The sequence below is a fragment of the Malurus melanocephalus genome, unplaced genomic scaffold (assembly GCF_030028575.1).
Source record: "Malurus melanocephalus ecotype Western Australia unplaced genomic scaffold, MMel_1.1 scaffold_17, whole genome shotgun sequence".
Lineage (NCBI taxonomy): Eukaryota > Metazoa > Chordata > Aves > Passeriformes > Maluridae > Malurus > Malurus melanocephalus.
Window position 1 is genome coordinate 2,596,083 of NW_026623249.1, and position 26,899 is coordinate 2,622,981.

Genomic DNA, 26,899 nt, shown 5'->3' on the forward strand with positions numbered 1-26,899 from the left:
CATACTTTTTTCAGTCATTTATATACAAAGAACTACTCTATATGGAAAAATAACAAACAAATCCCATGGGTATGTTACATGGTAAACAAAAAAGGAAGGAAGGGAGGAAGGAAGGAAGAAGGAGCAGAAGCAGGGGAGAGCAGTTCCAAGGGTCTGCTCCTGGAACCAGCACATTTCTTGGGCCCTGGGCTACCATGAGCAGACCTAAAAGACCACAGATGCCTTGGCCTTCTTGGTTTCAAGCTCTGGATCTTATACTTGTTCCTTCAACCCAAAGCAGCTTCAGAGCCAGTGCTTGGTCTGGCACTTGCCAGTCATGAGGGAGAGCAGGAAGCTCAGTGATGGATGATTTTTTGTGGTGCTAAAAAACATGTATGTATATAAAATTATAAAGTAGGGCAGCTGGGTATAGTTTGGGTACTAATTCACCAGGCTCCACCAAAGGCAACTGGTGCAAAATAGTTATACTTTAAACCATTACACACAGGATGCTTTGAGAATATCCAGATCCTCTGCACAGCATACACACATATATGCAGGAAACATTTCAAAATAAGTTCTAAGAAATGCTTCTCTAAGCCTGGACCACCTTCATGCTCAATAGGGCAATTACAGAGATTTCAGATCTCAGCCACCCAAATGCAAYGAAGATTGGGGGCAGTCAGAAAGTGATACTGGGACATCATCAAGGCCTGCAAACGCAAAGAAAGGAGAGGATGGGATCATGTCCCATGCCCTACTTTCCCAAGTGAGAGAGTAACTTTACCGTATCTCACATTAAAGGACTATTAATCAAAGCCACAGAAGACAGAACGAAAGCCCATTCAACCTTCAGCCCTGCTTTCCAGGAGGGTTATGCATGACGAAATTTTACACCAAGCCCACCCAAAGCCTGGCAGTGTGTTTGCATGTCCAATTAAGCAGTCACAGACGGAGGAAAAGCAGTAACAGCATAGCATTGCAGCGTGTGTGAGTGAGGAAATCCAGCAGCACAGAAGCTGSTGGAGCCACTGACCCTGCCTCCAGCTCCCTCAACAGTCAGCACTGTTGCTGTCACCTGCCTCATCGTCCCTCAGAGACATGGGTTCAGGTGGAGTCACTATCCTTAAGCTTTTCCCTATCTTACCCTCACAGCAGGGAGCAAACCTGCCTCTCTTCAAACACTTTTGCCCATCTTGGGCAGAGGTGCTGAAGAAATGAGGTGCTCTTCACTCACTGTTGCTTCTGAGAAACTCAATGAACAAGCAGATGGATTAGGAAACAAATGGAAATGTGAACTCCGGGCAGCAAACCAGACTCCAGTTCTCCTAGCAGAGCGACAAGGAGCAATCCAGAGCCACAGAGGTCTGCTCATGGCAGGGGGGCATCAAGCAGGAGGGGAATGGAGAAACTACAGCTGAACACAGGAGCTTGCTCCAATCTCTCAATTTTGTTTCCTGCTCGGGGGTAGGAGCATCTGAGCTGTAGCACTTGAGTGTGCTGTCTACTCTTCCCCTAGATAATTTTAAGCAAGCAAGAGGCATTTCCTGGTCCCTGGATAGATCTACAGAGGGAACACTTTTGTTTTGGCTCCACTAAGTACCCACAGGCTCTCCAAAACCSAACAGATGCAAGGGGAAGCTTCTCCCACTTCCATGGATGCTGGTTCCACTCTTGGTAGCACTGCAGGTGCAACAGAGCTTGTGAAATGTGCAGYAGTAGGAGCAACTGCTGCCTGGGAAAATAAAAGGGACAAATTTGACCAGCCAGGTCCTGTCAGGTTTCAAGTCTGCTCCAGCTTGGCCCAGAACAGCTATGGAGATAAAAAAACAAAGGAGTGTGCAACATTGCTTCATGAATATTCCAGCCTAAGGGCAAAACCTGCTTACAGGGAAAGTCAGTGATAACAAGCATGGGGAGAGCTACTTGAGAGAGACCAGGACCTGCTCTGGAAGCTATATCTCTAACAGGGGGAGATGTGATGCTGGGTGACAGGAAACAAGAAGAAAAACTGATATTGTGTTTACATATCTTCCCTTCCCAAAGAGGGGTGAAGGGGCCAGAGCTCTACAAACTTCCACCATCTATCACAGTCAGTCCTCAGTCTTGTTAGCAGGAGCCAGATGCTCCAGGGAGGCTTCCTGCCACAGGAGCACCAGAGAGATGGGAAGCTTGGACACCTGGTGATTAAAAAACTCCACCCTTGTGAAAAAGCAATTCCACCCCACTGAGCTTCAACAGTTGGGGATGCAGAGAGACAAGGAACATGAAGAAAACCCTGTCCTTTTCCCCCTCACTCACTCAGGTGACTCAAGGATTCACAAGCAGGTGCTCAGGAGGGTGGGGACAGATGTTCCTTACTTAGCATTCAAGGCAGTGGCTATACAGAAAGACCAGTCTTTGGTCTGGTCCTCAGGAATGCCTATGGCTGCATCCCCATCCTATTTCCCAAGGATCACAGAGATGTTAGTACCAGGGAGCTGGGGAGAAAACTGTGCCTACATCAACCATTCAGGAAAAGAAATAGAAAGGAGTCAGGTTGTCCTGTTGGTAAGAAAGCAAAAACATTTTTGGCTACAACTGCAGGCTCTGGCCAGTCACATTCCACACCAAGCTGGGCAGGTGTGTGAAGCCAGAGCCCCAAATCCTGGAGCTTTGCTTGAATCAATTCAATTCGATTGCTGCTGTAAGGAATGGGCTTGAGCGTGGAGTCCTGGCCATTCCGCCACCTCCACATTGCTCATTGTATCCATATCCACGAAAGCTAATGGGAGGTGCCCACTTCTGCAATCTTTACTCTCTAGGAAGTGATATGACTTGCGTGTTTCTGCTTTAATAAATTATTTTTTTAAAAAAAGAAAGAAGAAAAATGACAGCCTGTGCTGGCCGTTTCCCCTCCTAGAATTCATCATCAGAGCTCAGCAAGAGGGTCTTCTCRTTGTCGCGGGCACCAGAGCAACTGTGGGAGCGCGAGATCACGTGGCTGCCATTGCGCCAGGGGGGACCGTGCTCCAGTGTGGACTGTTGGGTGTACTGCTGGTAGGCTGGAGAGAAGTTGTGGATCGCATCTTGGACAATGTCATGGGGATTCATGGTCTCCTTGAGGCTGCTGGAGATGCTCTTCATGGGAGCACAGCGACCTGTTGAGTAAGAAAGGGAGGGACAAGTGAAGAACACRGCTGCCTTCCCCACACCACTTAACACGAAGGTAAGGAGAACAGGGAACATGCAAGCCTAGATCCCGCAGAAAGTGTGTTACAGAATTCCTTAAGCAACTGCTGAGGAAATGCCACACAAATGGCATCGAGTTTTATCAGGRCACTCCTAAACCCAGACACTGTCAGCCAAGTGAATCTACCACAGCACCAAATGGGGGACACACTATGAGAATGGGACACAGCCTCAGTGACAACCACTACCACACACTACCAGTGCTGGCTGTGCAACGAATACAGTCAGGTAGGGAGGTGCTCTTCTAAATGCTTTCAGAAGACAAACATTAAGGAAATTCTAAAAATATAGGAGAAATGGTATTTGCCATTCCACTCACTGGAAATTAAGACTGCTAGGTGATATCAAAGTGCCCACAGGAAAGAGGTCTTACGGGTGGAAAGCAGCACTAAGTAAGGAAAGGAGGGAAACAGGCAGTGCTAGAGGCAGAATCACCCCGTGTGTCATGATGATACCATGATGGAAACAACAGCTGGAGAACGTACCACCCAAGTGCTGAGCACATAGAGAAGCTGTGTCTCCTTCTAGGAGCTACCATTTTTTGTGGCTTCTAGGTTCCATTTCCAGGGCGGACTTCTGGCTCTGGTCAGTTCTGGGGATGAACACCCCAGAGAACCAAAGCATGCTGATCATGTGTGGCAATTATAAAAATGAAGGGAGGCTGGGTTAGAGCAGCTCCTCTGAGTGCAACTCTTTGGACAGAGATTCCTGCAACTCTGACACAAACGCTCTAAAGCTACACATTTACTGCCCATGTGGCCCTTTTACTACTTATAATCCAGACAATCCTAAAGCAGCTGTGTGAGGCAGTCAAGTTACAGAATTACAAGGAAAGGGGAACAAGGGACAGGGCAGACTGTAGGCAGGCTGGGAATCAGGAGAGAACAGCATCCCAGCTAAAAACCTACTGAGACAAACACACAAAGCATGCTGTACCTACCGTATGGTCCATATGATGGAACAGCTGCATCAGGGACCAATGGCCAAAGCAAGGGAGAAATAAAAGGAACAGGAGAGAAAGAGACAGAGAAAGAGGAAATAACCAAGAACTGAAAAAGGCCCACTGCCGAAACATTCCCCACTGTACAGATCAGCAGTTTACCCTTTTATCACTCACAGATCTCATCTTCCCCACTGTCTTTCCAAAACTGCTGGGGTTGGCTGGGATGGGAGGGCTCATCTACATCAACATTGCCCCAGGGTTGCTGTCTTCCCGCACCTCAGCACAGATCACCCCCAGCAGGAAGGAATCCCTTCATTTGATAAACATTAATGTACTTGCATAGACTAGGCATAAAAATCCCCTTTTTCCAGAGGCAATATCTTCCTCTTCCCCAAAATAAGAATCTTCCTTATAGCAACCCAGCCCTCACAATGTCATTACAGGAACGACATCCTCCTCCTCTGTGACAAATGCATTGCCAAAGCACAGCCTCATCTTCCCAAGCCACATCCAAAACAGAGCCTGTTTTAAGCCTTGTCCCTCCTGCCTTCGGTCTGTTGCACAATCTGGAGCAATGGAGTTCCCCTTTGGGGAGACAGGAAGAAGGATAAACCCACTCTACCGAAACAATGCAACTTCTTACAGCCCTCAGGTCTGCAACAAGTTGTCGTGGGTGGCATACTGGGGAACTGAAAAGGGAACAGTGCAATTCAGACAAGGTTTCTGCCCCGGAGAGCTGTTGCACAATTAATCTGTTCAGACACCACRGAGGAAGGGATGTGGTGTTTTCCAAGCTATCAGGTTGGGAGTGATATCAATGTGTTGGCTGCCTGAGGGACCAGTCTCACTACCAAACAGACAAGCCATATGCACCGGCCTATTTCCTACCTTGGGCATCAATTCTCTTGTCCACATACACCTTGTATGTGAAGGCGTGGCGCAGGGCAATGGCTGCAAAGAACATCTCCACACAAATGATGAAGTCTTGATATCCAGCAGCTACTGTGCCTTCACCCACAGACACATTAGCAGAGTGGATTTTGGGGATGGCACCACACTTTTCCAAGATGGCCAACAGCATCCCTAAACAAAGAAGCAAGATGTGCAGAAAACATGATCTCACAGTAATTCCAAAGAAYTGAAATAGTTTTTTTTTGTGCTGTATGTCCTAGACACAACCCCACTTACCACAGGAGCTACAGAGTGGGCTACATACACCCACCTATGGTCACTGGTACAACAGAGAAAGGAGAAATAAAATTAGACAAATACATGTAGGCAAAGAATGTTCAAACACTGATACTCTTCTATTCTCAACTGACACATAAACTGTGGAACTAACTGCTGCAGGACTTAAAAGGGTAAGAGAAGTCATATATTTCTGTAAGTACTCCTGTCATCTTAGTGCTGTCCCAAAATAGATTCTTTCACACACTGTGCAAGAGGCAAATCCACATAAAGAGTCAAGGTATTTGGCTTATTTACAGTTCTGCACAGAAAAGGGTGCTGTGTGGCAAATCCACAAAGCCAGCGTGATGACTACCAAAGCTTTTTGCTATTTATATGCTTTAGCAAACAAAGCCACTAATGTTCCTTGGCTAAAAATTACCTAATTATCTTTTTAATTAGTATTCTGTCTTCTGTTGGTTAATGATCCTCTCACTGCTCATGCTAATCATTCTGCACACTCAGTCTTCTCTCCTTTTGAATCAGTGGTTTCTTGGGTCAGTGGCCGTAATCTCCCCCTGCCAGAATCACCTTTTACTCAGTCACAGCTGATTCAGCACAGTTGCTGAGCTGTCTTCCTTATCTYGGGGGTCCTGCCAAATGTCTTTGTGGCTTGTAAATTCTGCATTCTGTGTGTCCACTATCTGTGGTTCATGCTTCTTCCCAAGTTTCGTTAACCTCCCTTGAGGTCACTGAAACTGTTAAGCCCTAACCCTGTAACAAGGCAATTCTACTGTCAAGTTATTTGTCTTTCTAACATCTGGAAATCACTTGGAGCTTGTTTGTTAGCTGCTGTTTCACAGATTAAACCTCTTTTCTTGTTGATTAGACTTGAAAGTATACAAAGATCAAAGAACATCCTTTAAGAAAATTTTGACATATTCCATATTTTGCAACATCAGCACTTCTGCTAGCTAGAACAAAAATTGAAGTAACAGAACTTTTCATTTAAGCATATTAGTGTTTTTGACACACCACTGTAAGAAAGAGGTTTCTCCCTGCCCCTAGCTTAGTGGATGAAAATTTTTTGAGAAGACAAAGTGTGTRACCAGATTGTTCAAGATAATAAACCAGACAGCTTACTAGTTTGTCTGTAAACAGGGAGGATGGGCCATACTCCAACAGCCTAAATTCCACATAAGTTCCTACTCAATTAGTCTTTGAAGTGCAACTCAGTAAACCTAAGTAGGGCACTGAACAGGGAAATGCTTAGAGCAAATTAGTCAGAAGCACTAAGCTTAGGTAGAATTTCAACTTTCTAACTGTTCCTCTGAATCATGTGTATGAATTCTGAATGTCCTTCTCCTAGTGGTGGTTCTGTGGCAGCACACACTGCATCCAGCCAGCTTGCTGCTTCCCATACATCACAGACATACCATTCAAATTTTATTTATAGAGCACTAAAAAAGCACTAAAATGTTTAGATGTGCCACTTTAATCAATAAAATGGCAGCATGCAGCTAAAATGTTGGCAGCTTGCACTTTATGATTGTTTCAGGAATGCAGAGGACTCTTCACCTTATCRGCTGATTTTGCCAGGTAGGTATTCTTGTGCACACACACACACACAGGGATAATAAGAATTTGGGAGCATACAAACAAAAATTAAAACAAATGGAATACAGAAAGACATTCTGTCTATTAATCAACATCTGCTCTATCAACTCTTGTGTCTAAGCCCCTGCAGATAGCTCTTAGTGCCTACCAAGGGAAGGGAAAAGCAGCTCACCTTGCCAGAAGGACAGGAAGATGACAGACTTCACCATGAAGAACTTGAGGACTGGGCTATAGGGACTGAGCAGCTCACGTGTGGCGAAGTAGAAAAGGAAGAGGGCATACAGTGCCAGGCTGACAGAGATGTTGTAGATGATCGTCACATAGAGGTAGCCACTGGTTACACTAAAAAGAGAAATTACATATGAATGCTTGAAACTTCAGCATGATCTTTTCCCCTTGCCACTGACACTGGAGAGYTCTAAGAGTCCATTTCCTTCCTGCTTCCCTGTCCCACTCCCCACCACCCCCATCCAAGGCGGAAAAAACATGAAACTGAAAGAGGGCTACTTCTGCCCTCTGTTCTCATACACATCAGCTCAGTAGTCCTATCTTTTCCATGGCTCAGGACACACATTGACAATAAGCAAAGCCAGGCAGAGAAGGGGCAGCCAAGTCTCATACACTAAATAAATAAACTTACTCAAAGTCACCATCCTGGTACTTGCCAAAGGCCTGAAGGATGACTGTGCTGATCGCCATGAGGGGCTTCACCACACAGAACTGCAGGGTAGCCTACAGGAACAAGAGAGGAGGAATGAGAAGGCAGGAGGTGCAACAGGCCAAGTTGCCAAACCAGCATCACAATGGAGTGTCCACTGGGACAACTCAGCAAGGCAACACAAACCAGCCCCAACAAGAAGTCTGACCCTGCCACTTGCTAATCAATTGTGCTTGAGGACTGCAGCACCCAAAATGAGATGAAGGAGATTCAGAAGATGTACACGTGCTATCTACCTGTCCAGAATAGGAAGAAAAACTTCTCTGTACGGTTGCTCCTAGAAGCTGCTCAGTCCCACTCTTCCAGAGCTGCTTTTCACAAGCTTTGCTGCAGCACATTTATGTACTGTAACAGTATGAGAAAAAAAAATCCCACACTGTGCTATGGCAGAGACCCTGCAAGTTTAACAGAGACATACTGGGGAAGGAAAGCAAACTCCAGTCCACAGCTGACACATAGTTARGCAAGAAGGTTCCCAGGATCGGAGRGGAATCCCATTGTCTGAGGAGGAACTTTTGACAATTGCCACAGTATTAAGGCATTTTGTAAATGGAGTGATGTGTGTTGCCACACACAAATTAAGAGCTATTCTGCTGTCATCCACATGACCTTTACTGACTCTCCCCTAAAGATTCCCTGGCACTTGGGATCAGCTCAATCCATTCTGCCTGTATAAACCACTGCCCCTATTGGGACTGAGTGTTCCCTCAAAGCCACARCATTCTTCAGCTTTCTGCAGTTGTKGAACTTCAAAGTTCTAAAGAAGGGAACACTTATGGCCCTAAAAATGTCTCTTGAAAAGACGCAAGCTGTGTCTCCCTGAAGGAGGTTGGAAGAGCCTGGGTAGGTGCTGACCTGTGAGTGTATGGGGAGGGCTACATAAGGAAAGAAAGAAGGTAAAACCAAACGGTAATAATTGCTTTGGATACGATGCAATTTGTTAGTGGTCATAAGACTTCAAGGAGGTTAAAAACCCCAGCACATGCCAGTTAGTGAGTCACTTTAAATATGCGAACTGGAAAAGGTCAAGCTAATTGGTAAACAACTTCATCCTCTGAGCTTCCCCTCCTTCCGATCTGGGGATGTTTTAACCATTTCCCTGCAATCCAAACCACATACTATTTTTAGTTGCTTCCCTAGAGGATGCTATAGCATATGGGAAGCACATGGATGGTGTGTGACCCATGTGTGAGGGTCACCAGACAGAGACCCAGCAAAGAATTTTTATCAAGACATCTTTAAGGAAACAAATTGTTAGGATTTTACACCACAGACAGCAGCACATCACCACACTGTTGGAGGTCCATAGGCAACACAGGAAAACTGACTGACCCACAACAGGCACCTGCCTGAGAAAAGTTTGCGGGGGGGGGGGGTGGCAGTGAAGATGGAAAGAAGAAATGTTTATAAGACACAGATTTCTTCAGGATGAAAGGGACTGGAAAGAGTAGAAAAGAGCAGGTGATGATGGGAGGCAACAGAAGTGCTGGAGATGCTGAAAACATGGCTAAAAAGGGCAAGGTGTTGCTTTCAGCACATTCCTCTTCCTGATCATCACGATGGTAGATACCGCACAGATCAGCACTGACATTTGTTCTGTTGCCCTTTCGCACCAGTCTTCCCAGGAATTTGCCTTGAAAGGTCTTCCCCAAAAATCCTGGAAGTCTAGAAGTACCAGAAAGTGAGTCTTGGCATCAACAWTTTCTCACTAAGGCAATATTTAAGCTGAAGCCAAGAAGGATAGAAGTATTTAAGCATCTCTTTGCGATACACCTCCCTCACAGCCTCCACAGCAGACTTAGCAGTTATAAAGGGCAGGCATGAATAGAAAAATTGCTGCCTTTTACCAGCAAAAAATAAGCAAAATATCTGCCAAAGTCAGAGTCACCAAATGAGCTGGGATTTGTGAAGGCCAGCAGAAAAAACACATCTTCCCCATTCCCCAAAGTGTGCTTCTAGTCTTCACTTTCACTTTACAAACAGAGACAGGTGCAACCCAGGTGGCGATAACTGCCAGAGGCTGTGGGACATGAGAAGCAAGAARTCTAAGGGAAATTATTTCTCCAGCATTCATGCACCTTCATGGGTATTACAGCTACTTATGACATATTTAAAAGGTAGAAGCTAATGTTAGAAGCAAAAACAATAGGTAATGCAGTGAATCAACCAAAGGGTGTCCAAACCCATGAGAAACAGCTGACTTATATACACTGGTGCAGACTAGAAAATAAAAGTATCAGGGAAGAAGACCAAAAAGCCATAAGGACAAAATATGGGGCAGGGACAAACAGAACAGATAAGCAAAAGAAGTGGTCCTTTGAAAATGGCCACTTGTGCAGCACAGCTTAACCGCGGATATTACCATGAGGCTGCACTGCATTTTTGATGTTCCTGCATATTGCTACAACATAGAAGAAAGACCATGATGTTCTGGAGAGGCAAGGGCAGATATTTAGACCCAGTGACTGAAATTACAGTGAYCTGAGCCCTTTCAAAGAACCAGACCTGCTTCACACTGTCTCCACAGAAACCTCCTGTGTTCATTTCAGCAAGTGAGCAAAGCCTTGAAATTCACCTGCTGTTTCCTGACAGCCAGAGGTSACTGACCTGCAATGAGCAGACAAGTGCTGTATAAAGGTTTAGATCTCCCCCATCCACCCACCCTCAACATACCCAATTCAGACAGGCACACCGCAATACTCAGTTCCTCCTACAAAGCAATGTGTCATGCTTAACCTCCACTCCCTCCTCAGCTCCAAACCACAACAGCACACTGGGAATTCAGGAGGCTATTACACAACTGTATAGTGTCTGCGACAAAACACAGACATCAATTTCTTAGAGTCAGGACCTCTGTAATCCAGAAAGGGAAAGAGTTTCTTCCTAGGGCTAACATCAATTCCAGGAGATAACTTGTGTCTTTAGCTAAGGCCTGATGCAGGTTTGAGGAGAAAATGTTAAAATAATTCTAAACAAACAAACCAACCCTGAAACACCTCCTCAGCAGTCTGCAGCCTCTCAAAAATTCTATATGAGCACACCTCAAAGATCTCAGAAATTCAGCAGCAAAAAGCACCATTGCCACCCCTACATACTTCATTTCTGCAGGATGGCCCAGGCTGTCCAGCCCATACCTGTTTGCAGAATCTCAAGAATCCAATCGAATATGTCTTTCCCCACAGGCAGCAAGTTCCATACACACAGCTGGACCTGAAAGACCAAACACAAAATGACAGAGTTCACAAGCAAGATTTGGGCAAGAGTACAAGATTCCTACCCTCTTTATCTACCTCTCTGTAGCACAGTTGTAGGACTGGTGCTTTCTCCAGCAATGACTGCAGTTGCAAGCCATACCCTCTTTTAGAGACATGTCTGGAACAACATCCTGACCATATGTTACTATTTTTTTTTCTCCTGTAACTGAGTAGCATGGGAGAAACATAGATCCTAGAGGAGGCACACACAATCAACTGAAGATAGAAAACATTTAAAGGAGACGAAGGGAATAAGAAAATAAACAAAGGAATAGGCAGGTGTCCAAAAAGGCTGTGAATCAGTCCAGCTTGCCTAAGAAGATGTGATCAGCCTGATCTGTCTCAGAGCAAGGTACTGGTAAATCATCACCATCCATGCTACCCAGTCCCAGCAGACATTTGTCACCTGACACAGTTTTTCAGGACAAGAATAGAGAAATAGTAGATGGGCACAGAAGGAGGACAGCGTCATGTTGTAAGCACAATAAATACTCACTCAATTGGTTTCCCTCTGATCTCAGACATGATGGAGCTCTCCCCTCCCAAGTACTCATAGCAGAGGCTGAGAAAGTTGTATATTACAAAGGCTGCAAAGACATCAATCACAGTAAAATGACAACCAACTTCAAAACAGGTGCAAGGACCAAGAGTACAGGCAACAGACAAAACATTAGCAGGGACTGCTTATGCAGCACCTTTCCTTTCAAAGCACTCCAAATTATTTTCATTGCATTTATCATCCTACCTCAGCACTCACAAGACTATCTGAACTGAAATTTGGCCAAGGTCCCAGGCCAGTTCCATGACTCATGCCAAAAGGGTCACAGGAACATTTAAAACTGCAGTCAATATCTGTTTTATCTGGCATCTCTAAGATGCCATACTTTAGAGAGTTCCTGTGCATTATTCCAGAACATTACACTGGTACTAAATAATCTGGAAAAGATATCTTTGATCCATCAGCCATATGTTATCTCCTGTCTGTATTTAACCTTCTAGCTGATGAACACAGTTTGTCTCTGTCAGGTAACCAGACTACAGGCACAAGAGTTGGAGAAAGGGTTTATAACTATCAGTGAAACTCTGTTTTCACATCCAGTGGAAATTTTTGAAAAATAGGCTCCATGCTTCATTTGCTTAAAAAGAAGAAATTTCTTGGGCACTGAATAAGCTTGWCCTTAGGCCACCTCTTTTGCACCTTCCCCAGCAACCTGGTATAGACAATGGACAACCTTCTCAGACTGACCACTAATATTCTGCCCCATTTCAGTTCTTCGTAACTACAGATGTATCTTCTTTTCATTGGATCTAAATTCACTTAAATATGCGTGAAGTGACCCTTTATGTGCCTTGTCTGCCACTCTCTTGAGTTGTTGTAATTGCTGTTGGAGCCTCAAAGTTGTGAGATGTTTTAGGGCAAGGACTGTACTTCTTCCTTCATCACAGACAGCCTTAGGGCAAAATGACAGACCAGACAACCCTTGCAACATTATATTCTATGGTCACCTGTGTCTGGACATTCCCTGGAAAGACAACACCCAAATCGTGCTTTTTGCACCAACTACTCAGGGATGGAAACAGTAGTTTCAAGAAGCTTTAAAATAAGAACAGAAACCTAATAATGTACAACACTGAGAAGCTGATCTCCCCAAGCAGCCAGTTGTTAGAYCTGAGGTCAATTTTTCCACATGAATGATCTTCCTAAGTCAGACCCAACTCTAATTCTCCTATAAGCATCCAAACTATGCCGTGGCAAAGAGGTACTCCACACTCCCCAAAACACTTACAGTCTCAAAACATTGTACTTACGGCTTGTAGACGTGTCTAGCTGGCAAGACTGCTATGGCACCTAAAAGCCAGTGGTATACATGCTTCTATGTATGTAAGTGGGGTATTGTTATTCCATCTGTAATCCTTATTATTGAACAAAGTTCACATAATAATGATTTTGCCAAAGCTTTAATTAGGACAGAAAATACCAACCATGGAAAACTTCTTTAAATAACTGTGGTAACCCCTTTTGCCTTCATTTTTCCTGCAACTTAGCTGACAGCTCCCAGCACCCAGAGAAAAAAAAGCTGAGCTTTTCCTATTATCCTCCAGTGACCCCTGCCCTCTGATGTGGTCATTATAATATCGGCTGCCCATTCCGCAAGCACTAGGGAAGAGATGACAACAAAGGAAGAAAACAAAACGAAAAAAATAAAGGGAGAAATATCTGCCCATCCATCCCCAAAAGAAGTAAGCGCTAACTAGCAGAGCTCATCACGCCACCAAAGAACTCTTCTCTCATTCCTGATCCACATTCATCAGATGGTATTCATATCAACATAACAAAAAAAAAAAACCAAACAAACCCTACTTGTGTCAGTGCTACTGACACCCTGGTTTGTAAGAAGCAGAGTCACGTGAAAGAGCAACACCAAAACAGGTTCCTCTAAACACACACTACAAAACAYAGCCCATAAATGGCTTAAGACAGCTTTCAAAATTTATTAGTAGAGTCTTCTTCCACCATTCCCWAACAGAGCTCCTCCCCACTTTGCAATGTAAAACCTTCCAAAAAAATAAAGAAGGTGGATGGTAAGAAAGGGAGGAGAACAAAGGCTGTTTTGAAGCAATCCCCCCAAAAAGTGAGGGAGAGAACCTGCTTTTCAAAGGTGTTTTCACCTCCACCAGTAGTTTTCTCACACAGGCCAACATGCTGAGATGAATTCTGGAGCACAGCAGCCTCCTGAACAGATGCTCAAATGTTTGCAAATTCCCAGAGCAATAGAGGCAGAGGGACACTGGCTGTTGCTAGGAGAGCAGCAGGCTTCCTGCTAGACCTATACACATGCACGGGGCAGGGAAAGAAAAAGCCCAAGTCTAGACAAAGATGCCTTCTTGCATCACGTGTGGATGTTTGCCATCTGCTACTACTTCCAGAGTATTGTTGTGGATGTCAAGGAGGACCTGCTGGTCCCTTCAACTGATTAACTTGTTCAAATGGCAAGGGGTACCTCTCTGCAATGCAGATCTCACCAAAACTACTGTACCAACGAGTTAGGATTGAATGAGGGTATGGCAATAAATTRTCCTCAAAAATACACAGCTAGAGTGCAGTTTCTGCTGCTGGGTGGGTAGAGGCTCCTTTCAGGATGAGATCAGGAGGGAAGTTACAACCGCATYTACAGGAAAGTAACCATTTTCCTCACATACAATGCTAGTGGTATTACATTACTGCAGCAGATAACCAAAATCAAGCAATTACTAACTCATCCTGAACATGGCACCCTCTGTTCTGCCGGTCTCCAAAGCACATTATACTTCACCAGCTGCCCAGCACATGGCAGCTGTGCTACCCTATGCAAGCACAAAAGTGGCAACAGGATGGGACCAGAAGAATACATTGCTAACAAACTGCACCAGGAACACAGGACAAAGCAAGTGTCTGGCTGCTAAGTACTGTTAGAAGAGACAGGAGCTAAGCAATACCTCACTTTCTAACATCCAGATTTTTTTGCTTTACCAAAAGCTTTTACCTTCCTAAAGCAAAGGACCCAGAAAACCATGAATTTTGTCACTACAGAACACTGGAGGGAAGGCTCAAGACATCCTGTCATGCTCAAGGCTGGTGAGGGAGAGGGTCAAGTTAGATAGGGCTTTGAGCAACCTGATCTAGTAAAAGATGTCCCACTCCATGGTAGGGGTGCTGCACTAGATGATCTTTAAAGATCCATCCTGACACAAACCATCCTATGGTTCTACAATTTTCATAGTCACTAAGCAAGCCATAGTCATCCAGTTAATCACACCATTCAATGCCAGCAATGCTTTCTACATGTTCTCAATCAGAAATAAAGCTCTCTCAGGGCAGAGACTTCCCACCCCTACCATTTTTCATCCAMCCCCTCCTTACCTTCATAGCAGTCCCGCACTGTGCCGAAGTAAACATAGTACTGGTCATTGGTGAAGAACAGGAGACTGAGCCATGAGTCAAAGGCATAAATGGGCACAATGAAGAGGATCCGAACGATGTAGCGCTGTTCATTTGGGCAGCTATAGCAGCAGAGATGCATGTAGATCTGAGAGGTGGAGAGGGGAGATGGGGATCAGCGGTATATGGAGCAGAGAGGAGAAAGTAGAACTCRAGTCAATTGGGCCAGAAAAAACAAACCCAGTAAATCACCTCTAGATTGCTCCAGCAGCCTCAAGGTGATGAACATAAAAGACAAATCACTGTTATCATATGGCATTGATATAGCACCCCCTAGTTTGCAAAGGAGGGGAAGGAGAGGAAAGAGAAAATTGAGGCATTTCTAATCTAGTTTCTTCRAGGGAATTGATTTATTTTTGCATCACCTTGCCCGAATTATTTTGTTAATATCTTTTCTTTCCATTATCAGTTCTATACTCCTTCTATCCTCTTTTACATACCTAAGATTCATAACAATGCAGGCTGCTCGTCTCTGAAGAGGGAAGGTACATGCACTTTGAGCACATGCTCATTGTGAACACTCTGTTTTTTGGCTGTTTTAGATGCTTTTGAGATTTTCCCCTGAAACAACCTAAGGAGACCTTTGTGGCACAGCCCAAAGCTGATAAGCCACAGTCCATCTGCTCAAAAAGTGTCATTCTGTACATGGGTGAAAGCACAGTCATGAAGGGTCAGCTGTCAAGGGAGCACTTAGCTCATGCAGTGTGCTCAAAGCAACCACACAGTTTGTTCTGTCTGACTGAACACATGCCAATACCTCTAAGTCACCAGCTGAGGGGAGCACAGTGTCTCCACCCTACCCGCTCCCACCACTCAGAGTTCCTCAGCCATCATTAAATCCCGCACCTAAAATGCTTTTTCGCAGAATACCCACCTCCAGGAAAAGGTATTGACCACAAGCACACTCTTGATGAAGATGAGCACAACTCCTGTAATACCCTAATAACATGAGCAGAGCTTTAGCACGAGTTGTGGGTGCACTCTGTTGACCAAGGAGTCAGAAGAGACAAGGCCTCTGTATAGCAATTCTCATCGAGCTGCTGTCCCAGCTGCTGGAATTAGTAACAGCCAGCTGATTACATGTGTGCCTCACCACTGAACTGATTCTGAAGTGGCACAAGCACTTGCCTGAAGTGGCACAAGCACTTGTTTGAAGCTTCACCCAGCATTTTGAGGTGCTGTGAGGATTCTCCAGAGACTAACAAAACATAGACTAGAGACTAACAACACATAAACTGACAATCTCATCTTTCCACTGTGAGTGGGAGGGGCTTGTSTCTCCATAGCTGTCTGTTGCTTATCCCCCCCTGATGAAAATTGACTGAAGGGCTCAAAAATATTTCTGTTTCATTTCCTTAACCCATTAGCAGCTCACAAAAAACCTAATTTCCTGAGAACAGATTGAAAATAAACTAACAAACCTTAGAGATATTTTTGCCTTGCGACAATCCCAGTGACACGTCTCATCCAGCACAGAGACAGCTGACACCGGAGTTCAGATGACTACAAGCTTTGCCCTTGGGATGTCAAAAGAGCCCTGCCCAGGAGAGCAAAGGGACTACTGCTGTGTAAGAGGACAACAGCGTGTTTCAATCAACAGAGTCTCTCTGGCACTGACCTCCATCGGTTTCTTTGGAGAAGGGCATTAATACCTAATTGTGCAACTGYCCTACCCTCAGCAGGCAATGAGTTTGACAGGAGGATACCTGGCACTTGTAATTGTTACCCAAGCTGGTGAAACTGCAGGTGTTACTCTTATTCATCTGTGACTAAACCATTTTTTTAACTTCACTAGCCCCTGTACTCCACCAATAGGCTGTACTTTTCTAGTCATCACTCTGGAATCTACCATCCAACAGGTACAAAATACAGGTTGATAAATAACAGAGCTTGTGTTTCCCCACTGTATTTTTCAGTTCACATGACAACCACATGAAAGAGAACAAGATGCAGGGTTTGACTTATCCTGGCTCCCAGGACACCTGTCCCAGAGAGAGGGGAGGGGAAAAAATTAAAAGAAAACATTTCCTGCTACTCCTTTCCGCAGCAGAGTTCAGCCTGTGGAATCCACTGCCACAGGAGATCAAAGGAGGAATGTCAAACAACAGGTGACTAGGATCTTTTAGCCAACAGCTGACACAATATAAAAACAGCAAGATTCAGCTAAARACCTGTGAAAGGATGGCCTGAGACAACACACCTTTCTGCAAAGCTTCAAGAGATGGCCAAATGTTTTACACCTGCTGTTAAAGAGTGTGCTTCCTCTCCATTCACACTATGGAAATGATCTTCTCCTTCATGTGGGGAAAAGGAAAGGATGAGAAATACAAGTGACAGGGTTTTACCTGATGGCAGGTGATGAGCAAAGCTGTCCATACAAAGAAACCTGAGATAGCCTGAGCAGCAGTGGTCATGAGAAATATTGGCTGCTCCACAGCTGTGGGGCTACCATCCTCTGGCATCCAGGAGAAGTTGGGAGCCACAGCTGGAGTGGTGGCAGTTGACCCCAATTTGGGGGCTGCAGTGACATCAGTCATCATTATCATGGTGCCTTTTGGGGTGAGGTTCCAGTTGGGATTGCTAAAGAGCTGCCCACGAACCAAGACCTGTCAGGGAAGAGAACCACAATGCAATTGAACCCAGCTGAAWGGAGTCAGAAATGTAACAGTACTTTGCATCTCTCGCATGCCTTTCACCAGCCTGTTCACATGTTTTATGAACAGGACCTGGGTAAGTGTGCCACCCCTCGTGATAAAACAAATCGTGATACTCTGGAACCTCTGACAGCCTCCCAGAGACCATGAAATCCAGCCACTGCCATCATCACCACCCTTCTGCAATAAATAAATAAAAATATATAAGATGAATACAGCATTCAACAGAGATCACAGAATTATAGGATGGTTTGGGTAGGAAGGGACCTAAAAGATCAAGCCCTGTGCTGATGGCAGGGACACCTTAAACTAGGCCAGATTGCTCAGAGCTCCAACAAACCTGTCCTTGAACACTTCCAGGGATGTGGCATCCCTAACTCGTCTGGGTAACCTGTGCCAGTATCTCACCACTCACAGTGAGTAATTTCTTCATAATATCTAATTTAACATACTCGCACTTTAAAGCCATTTCCCCTTGTCCTACCACTACACGCCCTTGTAAAAAGATCAGAAGGAAGTATCTAAATCATCCATACTGGAAGATGACAGGCACACCTAACTTAACAGCTATTTTCTGTCAGAGTACAGGCTATTCTGCTGTGTCCTAGTGTCATGGTTAGCCTGCCAAGAAGCAACAAGAACATGTGCCACAGTGTCACTGCGCAGCGAGGAGGGCAGGGAAAAGAATAWCCTAATTCCTCCAGCAAGCAATCCCCATCTCTCCTACTGCCCTGTTGAAAACTACAGTCAGCCCAAAGCACCTTCATTGGAAGGATATGCACTGAAAGCTCCCCTCACTTTAAGAGTACGAAGAGCATGAAAGTCATGCTTTTACCAAAATTTGCATATGGCATGGTATATTTAGCCAACCCGGTATTAATTTTACTAACTTTGCATTGTTTTCCACATGATGTGCATTTAATCTAATTGGCTTCTAAAAGSTGACACATGAAAACACATGTAGAACACAAGAATATGCAAGATTTCAAAGCAGCATGACCCTTGGCTATTTCCTGGATAAAAAGCTATCTTCTTTCAATGGAAAAATTCTTGAAGGTCTAAGATCTAAAGAAGCTATTATTTTCAATTTGGTCATAAGCAGGCTCTAGTGTGACCTCTGGATTGTAGGAAGATAATCCACTTAAACCAAGATCACAAGCAAGCAGCCATTGGTCCTACCCATTAGAAGAGCTGTTTCTGATGTGGGTATCAAAGGGAACAGCATAACTGGGGGAGCAGCATAAAAGTTGCCTCCTTCTGATAACCTCCTAATMTTTTTCAGAATACTCCTTCTATAAAAGCACAAGACATAGCTCTTACACAGGCCTCTATGATCAGTGGATGGAAAGGGCTTTAGAAAGGCCAATGATCCACTGCCACAATTTACAGCTGCAGCAAGGCATGGCCCATCTGTCATTTACTGACAGGTTGTTACAGAACACAAAAGAGAATACATATTTATAGACGAACTGCCCCAGCCTTGCTTCACCTGAAGCCACAGCACAAAATAGGGAACAGGTACACAGCAAAAGCAGGGGCCAGTAGCACATCCTTTACACATGCATTCTAAAGCGTGCAAACGGCCCCTTCAGCACAGGCTTTTCCAAAACACACACTTGTATCAGTGGTGTGCAGCAGTCTGATGTTACCTTATGTCACACTCCGCCTCCTTTCTGCTTTCTTCCACAGGAGAAAAAGTCTTGGGAAATACCCAGACTTGTTTAAGCAGGTATCTTCTTTCTATAGGTAGAGATACAAAACTGCAATGCTTTAATTTACAAACTAATTGTCAAACTTGGCTTTTCTTTGTTCTTTCCAGCTGTTGTTTTTCCAAAATATCACTGTTCCAAGTTACAGCTTTCCATAACTGCATGCACAGCAGGTTAATTCCTTTCCAGTCCTGATCAGTACAGGAAATATAACTTAAGTTTTGAGCTTCTAAGCCTACACACACACACATTTTATTATCTGTACTATATCTAATAATGTGGAGAGATGGAGGCTGGGTGGTGACTGCACAAGTTAGCAAGGTTTTTATTACTTGAGAAGAAAGGGATTTCTACCCAAGTAACTTCTGAAGTAAGTGAACAGAAGCAGTGCTGAGAGTGCTTCCACTATGCTCAAAAAGGGCACATCTAAAATGAAATCAGAGCAGATGCACCTGTGGTTGACCTAGCTCTAAATAAAGTCCAGCGAGCTGCAATCCTGCACATCCCAGTGCACTTTGGGAGCTATGCAAGACAGGAAGTTGCTAAGCCCTTCCTAAAGTTCATGGGGGAGAGGATCTGTACAGCAGACCACAGGTGCCAAGAGGAACAGGACCTAGACCTCCACGTTCCAGTTAATCAAACCACATTGATGGCATGGATCCAATTGCAGCTTCAGTAACATCAGCAGAACTGAGGATCTGAAAGGGAATTCTTCTGCATCTTTGCACTAATTTTCAAAGAAGTGGAAGCAGCAAAAAGTGATCAACAAGCATTTTGTCATGACAAGGGTTACACACTCAGAAGCAAGGTCACTTATAAAATGAAGTTGTGTATGTAACCTTAACACTGYCCCCTCGTGCTTATACATCAACAGCCATTAATTACATGATTGTGCCTCATTCTTCACCTAATCACTTCAATTCATACAGTCATTGAAATTAGTAACTCCTTCCAGCACCATGTTCTGAAAGAAAATATACAAACTCTCTTACATTGCAGGCTCTACATCTCCTACACAAAGCCAAACCACCTCACCTGTGAGCACTCGCCCCCTTCCTCAGGGTKGCCCCCAAGGCCAGCTTTTTATTTACTTGATACCTTTTATTGATTCTACGCATTAGTTTGCAGTTCATTCTCCTTGCTAGTCAAACRTGAAGGAATGCTGTGCTCCCAAATCTGCAAAATTAACATAAACCTTCCAAATTATCCCTTCTAATCTCCTCAAATCCCACACATCGCAGCTACAGCAACAGGTATAAGCAGTGCACAAAGCTGTTATGAAACACTACTGTATGCAAGAAGCTGAAGCTGTAAGATTAATTCTGGTCTATACTTAACAGATAAAAGCACAGATGACTGGAGCCTTAACCAGGAGAGTGGATTTCAGCTCATTCACTACCATCAGCTCAGTCTGCTAGCTCCTCTTCTACCTTGTTAGAAAGAACACTGTGAGAGTGAGCTGCAGCAACTCTCTCAACAGGCCTTGCTTCTGAGATGCCCCTTCCCCACTATGCAACAGGACACAAGTCTAGTAAAGGTGGTGCCTGGGAACATGACACAACAAAAACACTGCCTTGATAAGCTACAGATCAATTACCTTGGTATCAGCAGCTTCCCTCTTACCTGACACTCTGAATGTGTTTTGACACTTATTTCTTGGACACCTACTTCCATCACAGCCCAAGTCAGTGCCACAACACATCTTCCTCTTCCTCTCATGCCTAGGCAAAAAGGTACTTTCTAACAGCCACAAAGCTATTCCCTATGCACCTCCACCTTCTCCACTTTCCCACTTTGCTCCTCCAATTGAGCAACAACCCGACATCAGTCACGCTCCTGGCTGTGATCTCTTTCCTGGTGCTCCTCCCACTGGCTGTATTTCTCTGTTGCTTCTCTCGCAATTTAAGCTCCCTGGGACAACCATCTTTCTGTTCTCTGTCCATACAGCTCCCAGCACTGCAAGGTACCAAACCATGAGGAAAGTACTTGACATTACCATATGTCAAATTAGGGGCATTTAGAAACCTGAATTACCAATGCAATACAAACCAATCTAATGCATAATAAATTTTGAAGCATTTCTTCCTGCCATATCCTGTTTTCACAGCACACCTCTTTCATCTCCAGCTCATTGCTTTCAGTTCAAGGGAGAGTAACGTTACTTGCACACTTATTCTCCCTCTCTGGAGAGCTCTCCTAATTCTATCAAAGGAATAGATTTCAACACTTCTAAATTTCATTCTTGGAGCTTTTGCCATCTCYAAGTGTCTACCTTGCTCCACCCAGAGGTAACCTGCAACGTAACAGGACCAGAAGAGAGAGCCAGGAAAAACACCTAACTTTGGAAACTGGAAACAAGCACACATGAAAGTACATCTAGGTAAACACACAGAGCTTTTAGACACATGTGTGTTCCAGGATGGCCACAGAAAACTTGGAACAGAGCCAGTACAATTCTTCTACATGGACAACAGGAGGTTCTGGCAGTGTCTGTCTGTCTGTCTGTGTGAGGTCTATACACAGCCGCTTCCAAGGAAGGCAGAGATCACACCCCCAGCCCCTACAAGCTGTTACGTGTTCCTGCCCAGATGTCATTACAAGTTATATATGTTAGAGCAAAACGGGGCCTTGTGCTGCCAGGACATTAGCCTAAACACCTATCTAGTACCCCTTACACTTACCCAATATCTTCTGAAAGCACTTTAGGAGTACTAGGGGGTGCTCTCAAGGCAAGGGGGGGAAAGAAAACAATGCAAAGCCTGTGCTATTTCCGTCAAGATACCTATCCTGATAGAAACCTAGAGATGTAGAACACTGTTACTAAGATTCTTGATAGAGAAGAAGTTCCAAACTGCATAGGGACCAGTTCTCTTAGAGACTCCACATAGATGTAAAGAAGCAGGGATGTGTCCACATGGTCTGCATTCACAGAAAAAACAGCAGCACACTAATTCTCCATCATGAGCAGACTGACAGTCCTGTATCTTTTGGAAACAGAGACCTTCTGTCTCCAACATTAACATGGCAGCTTCTTCCGCTGAAAATAAACTCAGAACAGAAAATAGGATGTGGCATAAATGAAAACAAAAAACTTCATTTTTGGCTTGCATAAAGGCATGGAAAATATTATTACTGAGGAAGAGCTATTTCTACATAAGGATAAACAAACATAAATATGAAAACCTCAATTCTGACACAAAAAAATGTGGTATAAGAGGAAGGAAGAAAGGTTCAGGCATGGTCCTTCAGTTCCACGGAGCATATCTGAACACGTATTCAACCACAGTCTAGTAAAGGAGGCAGTATCTGCCTGCTCTGAGCAAGACCTACCCCAGTGCCACTAAGAAAAGAACCCCAAATGACAGGACTCGGAAGCTGTTCTCTCCCATCTGCAAACACAGTTTGTGTTTTTAAAATAGATCATCTCATCCAAGGCTGAAAGTATTTAATTTCTAAACTGCTGAGAGAGCAAAGAATGATACACAAAGCTATCCCATGAAAGAGCCTTAATAGCTAAGCCTCCTTCTGCTTTACAAGACGTAAATAAAAAAAAAAACCACACACAATCTGGCTGCAAGGTTTTCCTGAAGAGCTACTAGACAAGAAAATACTCCTCCTTAAAACCTACTCCACAACTATATTGCTTTAAATATCCACCATAGTGAACTTTGTTAAAATACCACAAAACCATTTTTCATTCCTCCAAGAGTTTCTCCATTAAACTATCTTTATTCTAGATCCAAAAATGCCAATACAGAAGAACCATGCAGCAGATAAATCAGAACCTGAACTTTCTGAAACTATTAGGACACAAGAGCYTTATACTTTATATTAGTGAAAGCAGCAGCTTAATGTTTTTTTTTTTTACAATGTGCCCTAGACTTACAAGGAATACAAAATGGTTCAAGGTTTATTTTAGACTATTTTAATTATAACAATGCCTAGAACTGACAACTGGGACCAGCTCTTTCTATTCTGCTAGGTATGTATGATGAATAGTTAATTTAAGTATTTCCAACACCCAAAGGCATTACCMGTAGAAATGGCAAAAGGTAGGAAAAGAAGCAGGTAGATAGGACAAAATAGCACTACACTGTAAGAGACTCACTGGCACGGCTAAAATCAGCGATAGCAATTCAAGAAAAATCAAATGCTTCTATATTTATTACTTCTTATATCGCTTTTGCWGTCTGGTGTGGCATTTAGTTTATGTAGCTGTGAGACATGAAAAGGTCCCAACAGTGGATTTTTAAGCTCTCCAGCAGCACTTCCAAAACAATCAGAGTTAAGTATGTGACCTGGCGTGCAAATTTAACTACTGCAACTCATTTACATTTTACTGTTCATGCTGAGCAAAACTTTCTTAACTTCAAGTCGGTAGAAATCACCCCACAACACACACTTGACACACAGGTACACATAGGTCACTCCAAACACATGTGAGCAATGCTGTGTTCAGTCACTCACCTGACTTACAAACACAGGCAGTGATTGCATCTACAGTTACTGCACTCCATGTCAGCTTAACATACTYCTCTGTCTGCACAACAAATGCAGATCCAAATGCAATTGGAATTCTCCTCAGTGCTCTCCTCAATGTTATTTCTTCAGAGGAGTGAGCAAACTGAAGAGATGCCTCAGTCTCAATTTCACAGCTGTCGGTACAATCAGGAAAACAAGAGAAAAGTGTCACTGGGACAGAAGACCAGAAGCATCAGCAAAAGTGGAGCAGGGAGCCATTAGCTCAGAAGCAGAAGGTGGAGGAGTAAGGCACCTAAGGAAGACCAAACCACAGAGCAAGGTACACACCCACTAAGCCATGCTCAAGAGATGATCTGATGCCTACATACACGAAAGACTGCACCGTACACACAAGCAATTTAACCTTCAACAAGGTCATACCCCCACTTTTCTCATTTTAGGGAAATTAAAATCTGAGAAAACCACAAAAATCTTCTCCACTTCAGCTTACACAGCCCCCACCCATTTTGCTAATGCATAGTCATCCCGAAAGAAGCTTCCCCTCCCCATTCGCCCATTAGAAAACAGAATCAACAACAAAACCCTTTTACCCTGAGCCATGCACTCTTCTTTCCAGAGTTTTTTTCTGCTCTATTAATTTCTGTTGTCTCACTGTATTCGCATAGCCCTCCTCCCCCCATCGTCCTCCTCCTCTTTTTTTTTTTTTTTTGTGGACTGACCCGCATTGTGATAGGTCAACATCCAACATCCAGTCCCTTTTTTGGAAGGGGACAGGAAAAATAGAGAAAGGGGGAGGGAGAGGAGGAGAAGGGATGTTCCCCATCCTTCCAACCACTCCTTTGAGAACAGGATCCAACACGCTTGGGCCATGCACTGCATCCCTTTCTCATACTCCCAGCAGCCCCACTCCACAGAAACCAGACAAGCCCTCTGCATCCAGGAGAGAAACACAGAAAGAGTATAAAGATATTCTGCAACTAGCAGAGGGGAAAGAGACGATGAGAAATAAGGATGTGTTGTAAACAGTTGTGCCCCACATGATAGGAAGTTTGTATTTCTTTTCCAACCTCTCAAGAACACAGTCAAATCAGAACTCATTCCGCAACCACTTGAATTCATTGTTTCCCACCTCTGAGTGCCAGGACAGGGTGGATAACAATTTTAAAGTTACCACAGTGTATACAGTTATTTTAAGAAGAACCAGAACTCAAACTCTACAACAGCATGAAAAAGTATTGAACTTGTGGCAGTCACATACACAGGAAGTTTTTCAATACAATAGAGTATACTTTTCCACACAGAACACGACACATAGAATCCATCAGATCAGATCCATACTTCAATTTAGCAAGTAAATGAGCTGGAAGAACCCAGACTTCTTATCACAGGTCTATGCAACTGTKTAGTGGTGCATGAGGGCAATGGCACATCTGACTTCTCGAGCAATCATTCTCTGATGCAGGCATGTAGCAATGATGAGCACTGCAGATGTAAAACCAGTGATTCTCAAAAGCAGCCAAAGCCACACTTACTACGAAGCCATTCTATTATTGCTACAATAAAAACTGATGATCTTGTTTTTGTTTGTGGTTGCCTTTTGTTTAAACCCCTCAACATAAGACATATTCCCCAAAATCATGACCTTCTAATTTCATTGCTCCTATTTAACATTAGCCCCTCCACACTTCTCTCTTGCTCTGTCACTTCATCAAGAAGAATAAAAATCTACAGAGGCAAACTTCTGAAAGCAGAATTAGGACCTTTGTATTCCTTTGTATTCCTGGACTCATGGGTGTCTCCCTATCCCAGAAGCCATCAACGGCAATGCATTTTCTCATACAGACTAAAACCACACCAAGCATCAATCTGAGAGGGTGCATACTTAACAAAAAGACAAAATTTCAACCCGGTGTTTCTACACACCATGACATTAAATTACCAGTTGCATAAAGTTGCCTGAAAAGGAATTTATATGAGTAACTTCTGGTTTAAGACTCTTATAAAATCAGTGTCATCAACAAAGTCATTAGGAGGGGATTTAGGAAGTCTGTAAGTCAGGAGAGTTTGGAGAAGTCACTCCCAGCTCTCATATGACAACTAGCAGCAAACAGCTTTACCCACTGCTAACCAATCTTTCCTCAAACCGGGTAAGGATGAGACAAGATTTGGTGAGCCATGAAGAGAAATTCGCTCACTTCTAACCTGCCTCCTGAGGTGAGACTTGTCTGTGTTCATTTCAAGTAACCTGGACAGAGGCACAGCTACGAACATTAATGCTGCCTAGGCTGTATCTGTGCTGGATACAACCAGGCAGCTGCAGACTCCCAGGCAATCAGCTCAGCAGCCTCCAATAGCATCCATGTCATGTTCTGCAGCCTGAGGCGGGAACACTGGGTCAGCAAGGTCAGCTTTTAAGGTATTATTTCTTCTCATCTCCTTCTTGAAGCCTCACTGCTGCACTACATAACATGTTGCAGTCACTTTATTTGCTGAATCACCGGGACCTTTTTTTGACTGGCAAGTTGATCGGGGGCCACATGTACAAAATACCCAGACAGATATGGACACTTTGGGGCTAGACACAAAAAATGTGAGGCCATGACACCAACTCTCTATGCTCTTGCTCACTCTTCATTATACAATATCCTCAAATAGCTGAAACTTTCAGACTCCCAAGCACTGTGACTGTAAGTCAATAATAGCAACATTCCCATCCTTTCAACACAGACTTGAGACAAATATCCAGKTATTGTATGGGTTAATACTGCAGGTAGAATGTCAGTTATTTCCCTTTCCAGGTTTCCTGTGAATTATGGCCTCAGGGGCTATAAAGACCTGGTCGAAGCCACATACAGCACAGTTCCTGAGCAGTTTATGTATAAATTGCATTTCCCAACACAGCTTGCTCTGTTGCCTTCCTAAACATGTTACAACATCAGAAACAAAAACCCCATGCAGGCTGACCTGAGTTTTAAAGAGAGAGAACCTGGGTATGAGCGAGTACCCCTCTCTTCTCTTAGAAGATGGAGACTCTGAGGTGAGACTCMTGGAGGGTGGCTGCAACTCACTGCTTTAGATGGCAGAATTTCACTTCCAAAACCTTCCTGGGGAATTGCTAATCTGAAAACATGTCCAGTTGCTCTCCCCAAAAGTAGTCCATAAAGGG

The 26,899-nt window shown here is 44.0% G+C and overlaps 1 protein-coding gene across 4 annotated transcripts in view; it reads right to left on the reverse strand.

Annotated features, from left to right (window-relative positions):
- Nucleotides 1-2,220: 2,220 nt before the first annotated feature.
- Nucleotides 2,221-26,899, reverse strand: part of TMEM184B (transmembrane protein 184B) — a 28,091-nt gene continuing 3,412 nt past the window's right edge. For 2 of the 4 annotated variants that reach the window (XM_057388274.1, XM_057388288.1), the window contains exons 2-9: nucleotides 17,234-17,494; nucleotides 14,811-14,976; nucleotides 11,406-11,496; nucleotides 10,790-10,865; nucleotides 7,578-7,669; nucleotides 7,110-7,279; nucleotides 5,042-5,236; nucleotides 2,221-3,119 (exon numbers count right to left, since the gene is read on the reverse strand). In XM_057388274.1, coding sequence (XP_057244257.1) covers nucleotides 2,878-3,119; nucleotides 5,042-5,236; nucleotides 7,110-7,279; nucleotides 7,578-7,669; nucleotides 10,790-10,865; nucleotides 11,406-11,496; nucleotides 14,811-14,976; nucleotides 17,234-17,434 — 1,233 coding nt within the window. In that variant the 5' untranslated portion in view covers nucleotides 17,435-17,494 and the 3' untranslated portion in view covers nucleotides 2,221-2,877. Of the gene's footprint in view, nucleotides 3,120-5,041; nucleotides 5,237-7,109; nucleotides 7,280-7,577; nucleotides 7,670-10,789; nucleotides 10,866-11,405; nucleotides 11,497-14,810; nucleotides 14,977-17,233; nucleotides 17,495-19,191; nucleotides 19,283-26,899 lie in introns of all 4 variants that reach the window. The other 2 variants (XM_057388280.1, XM_057388295.1) reach the window with 2 other exon arrangements.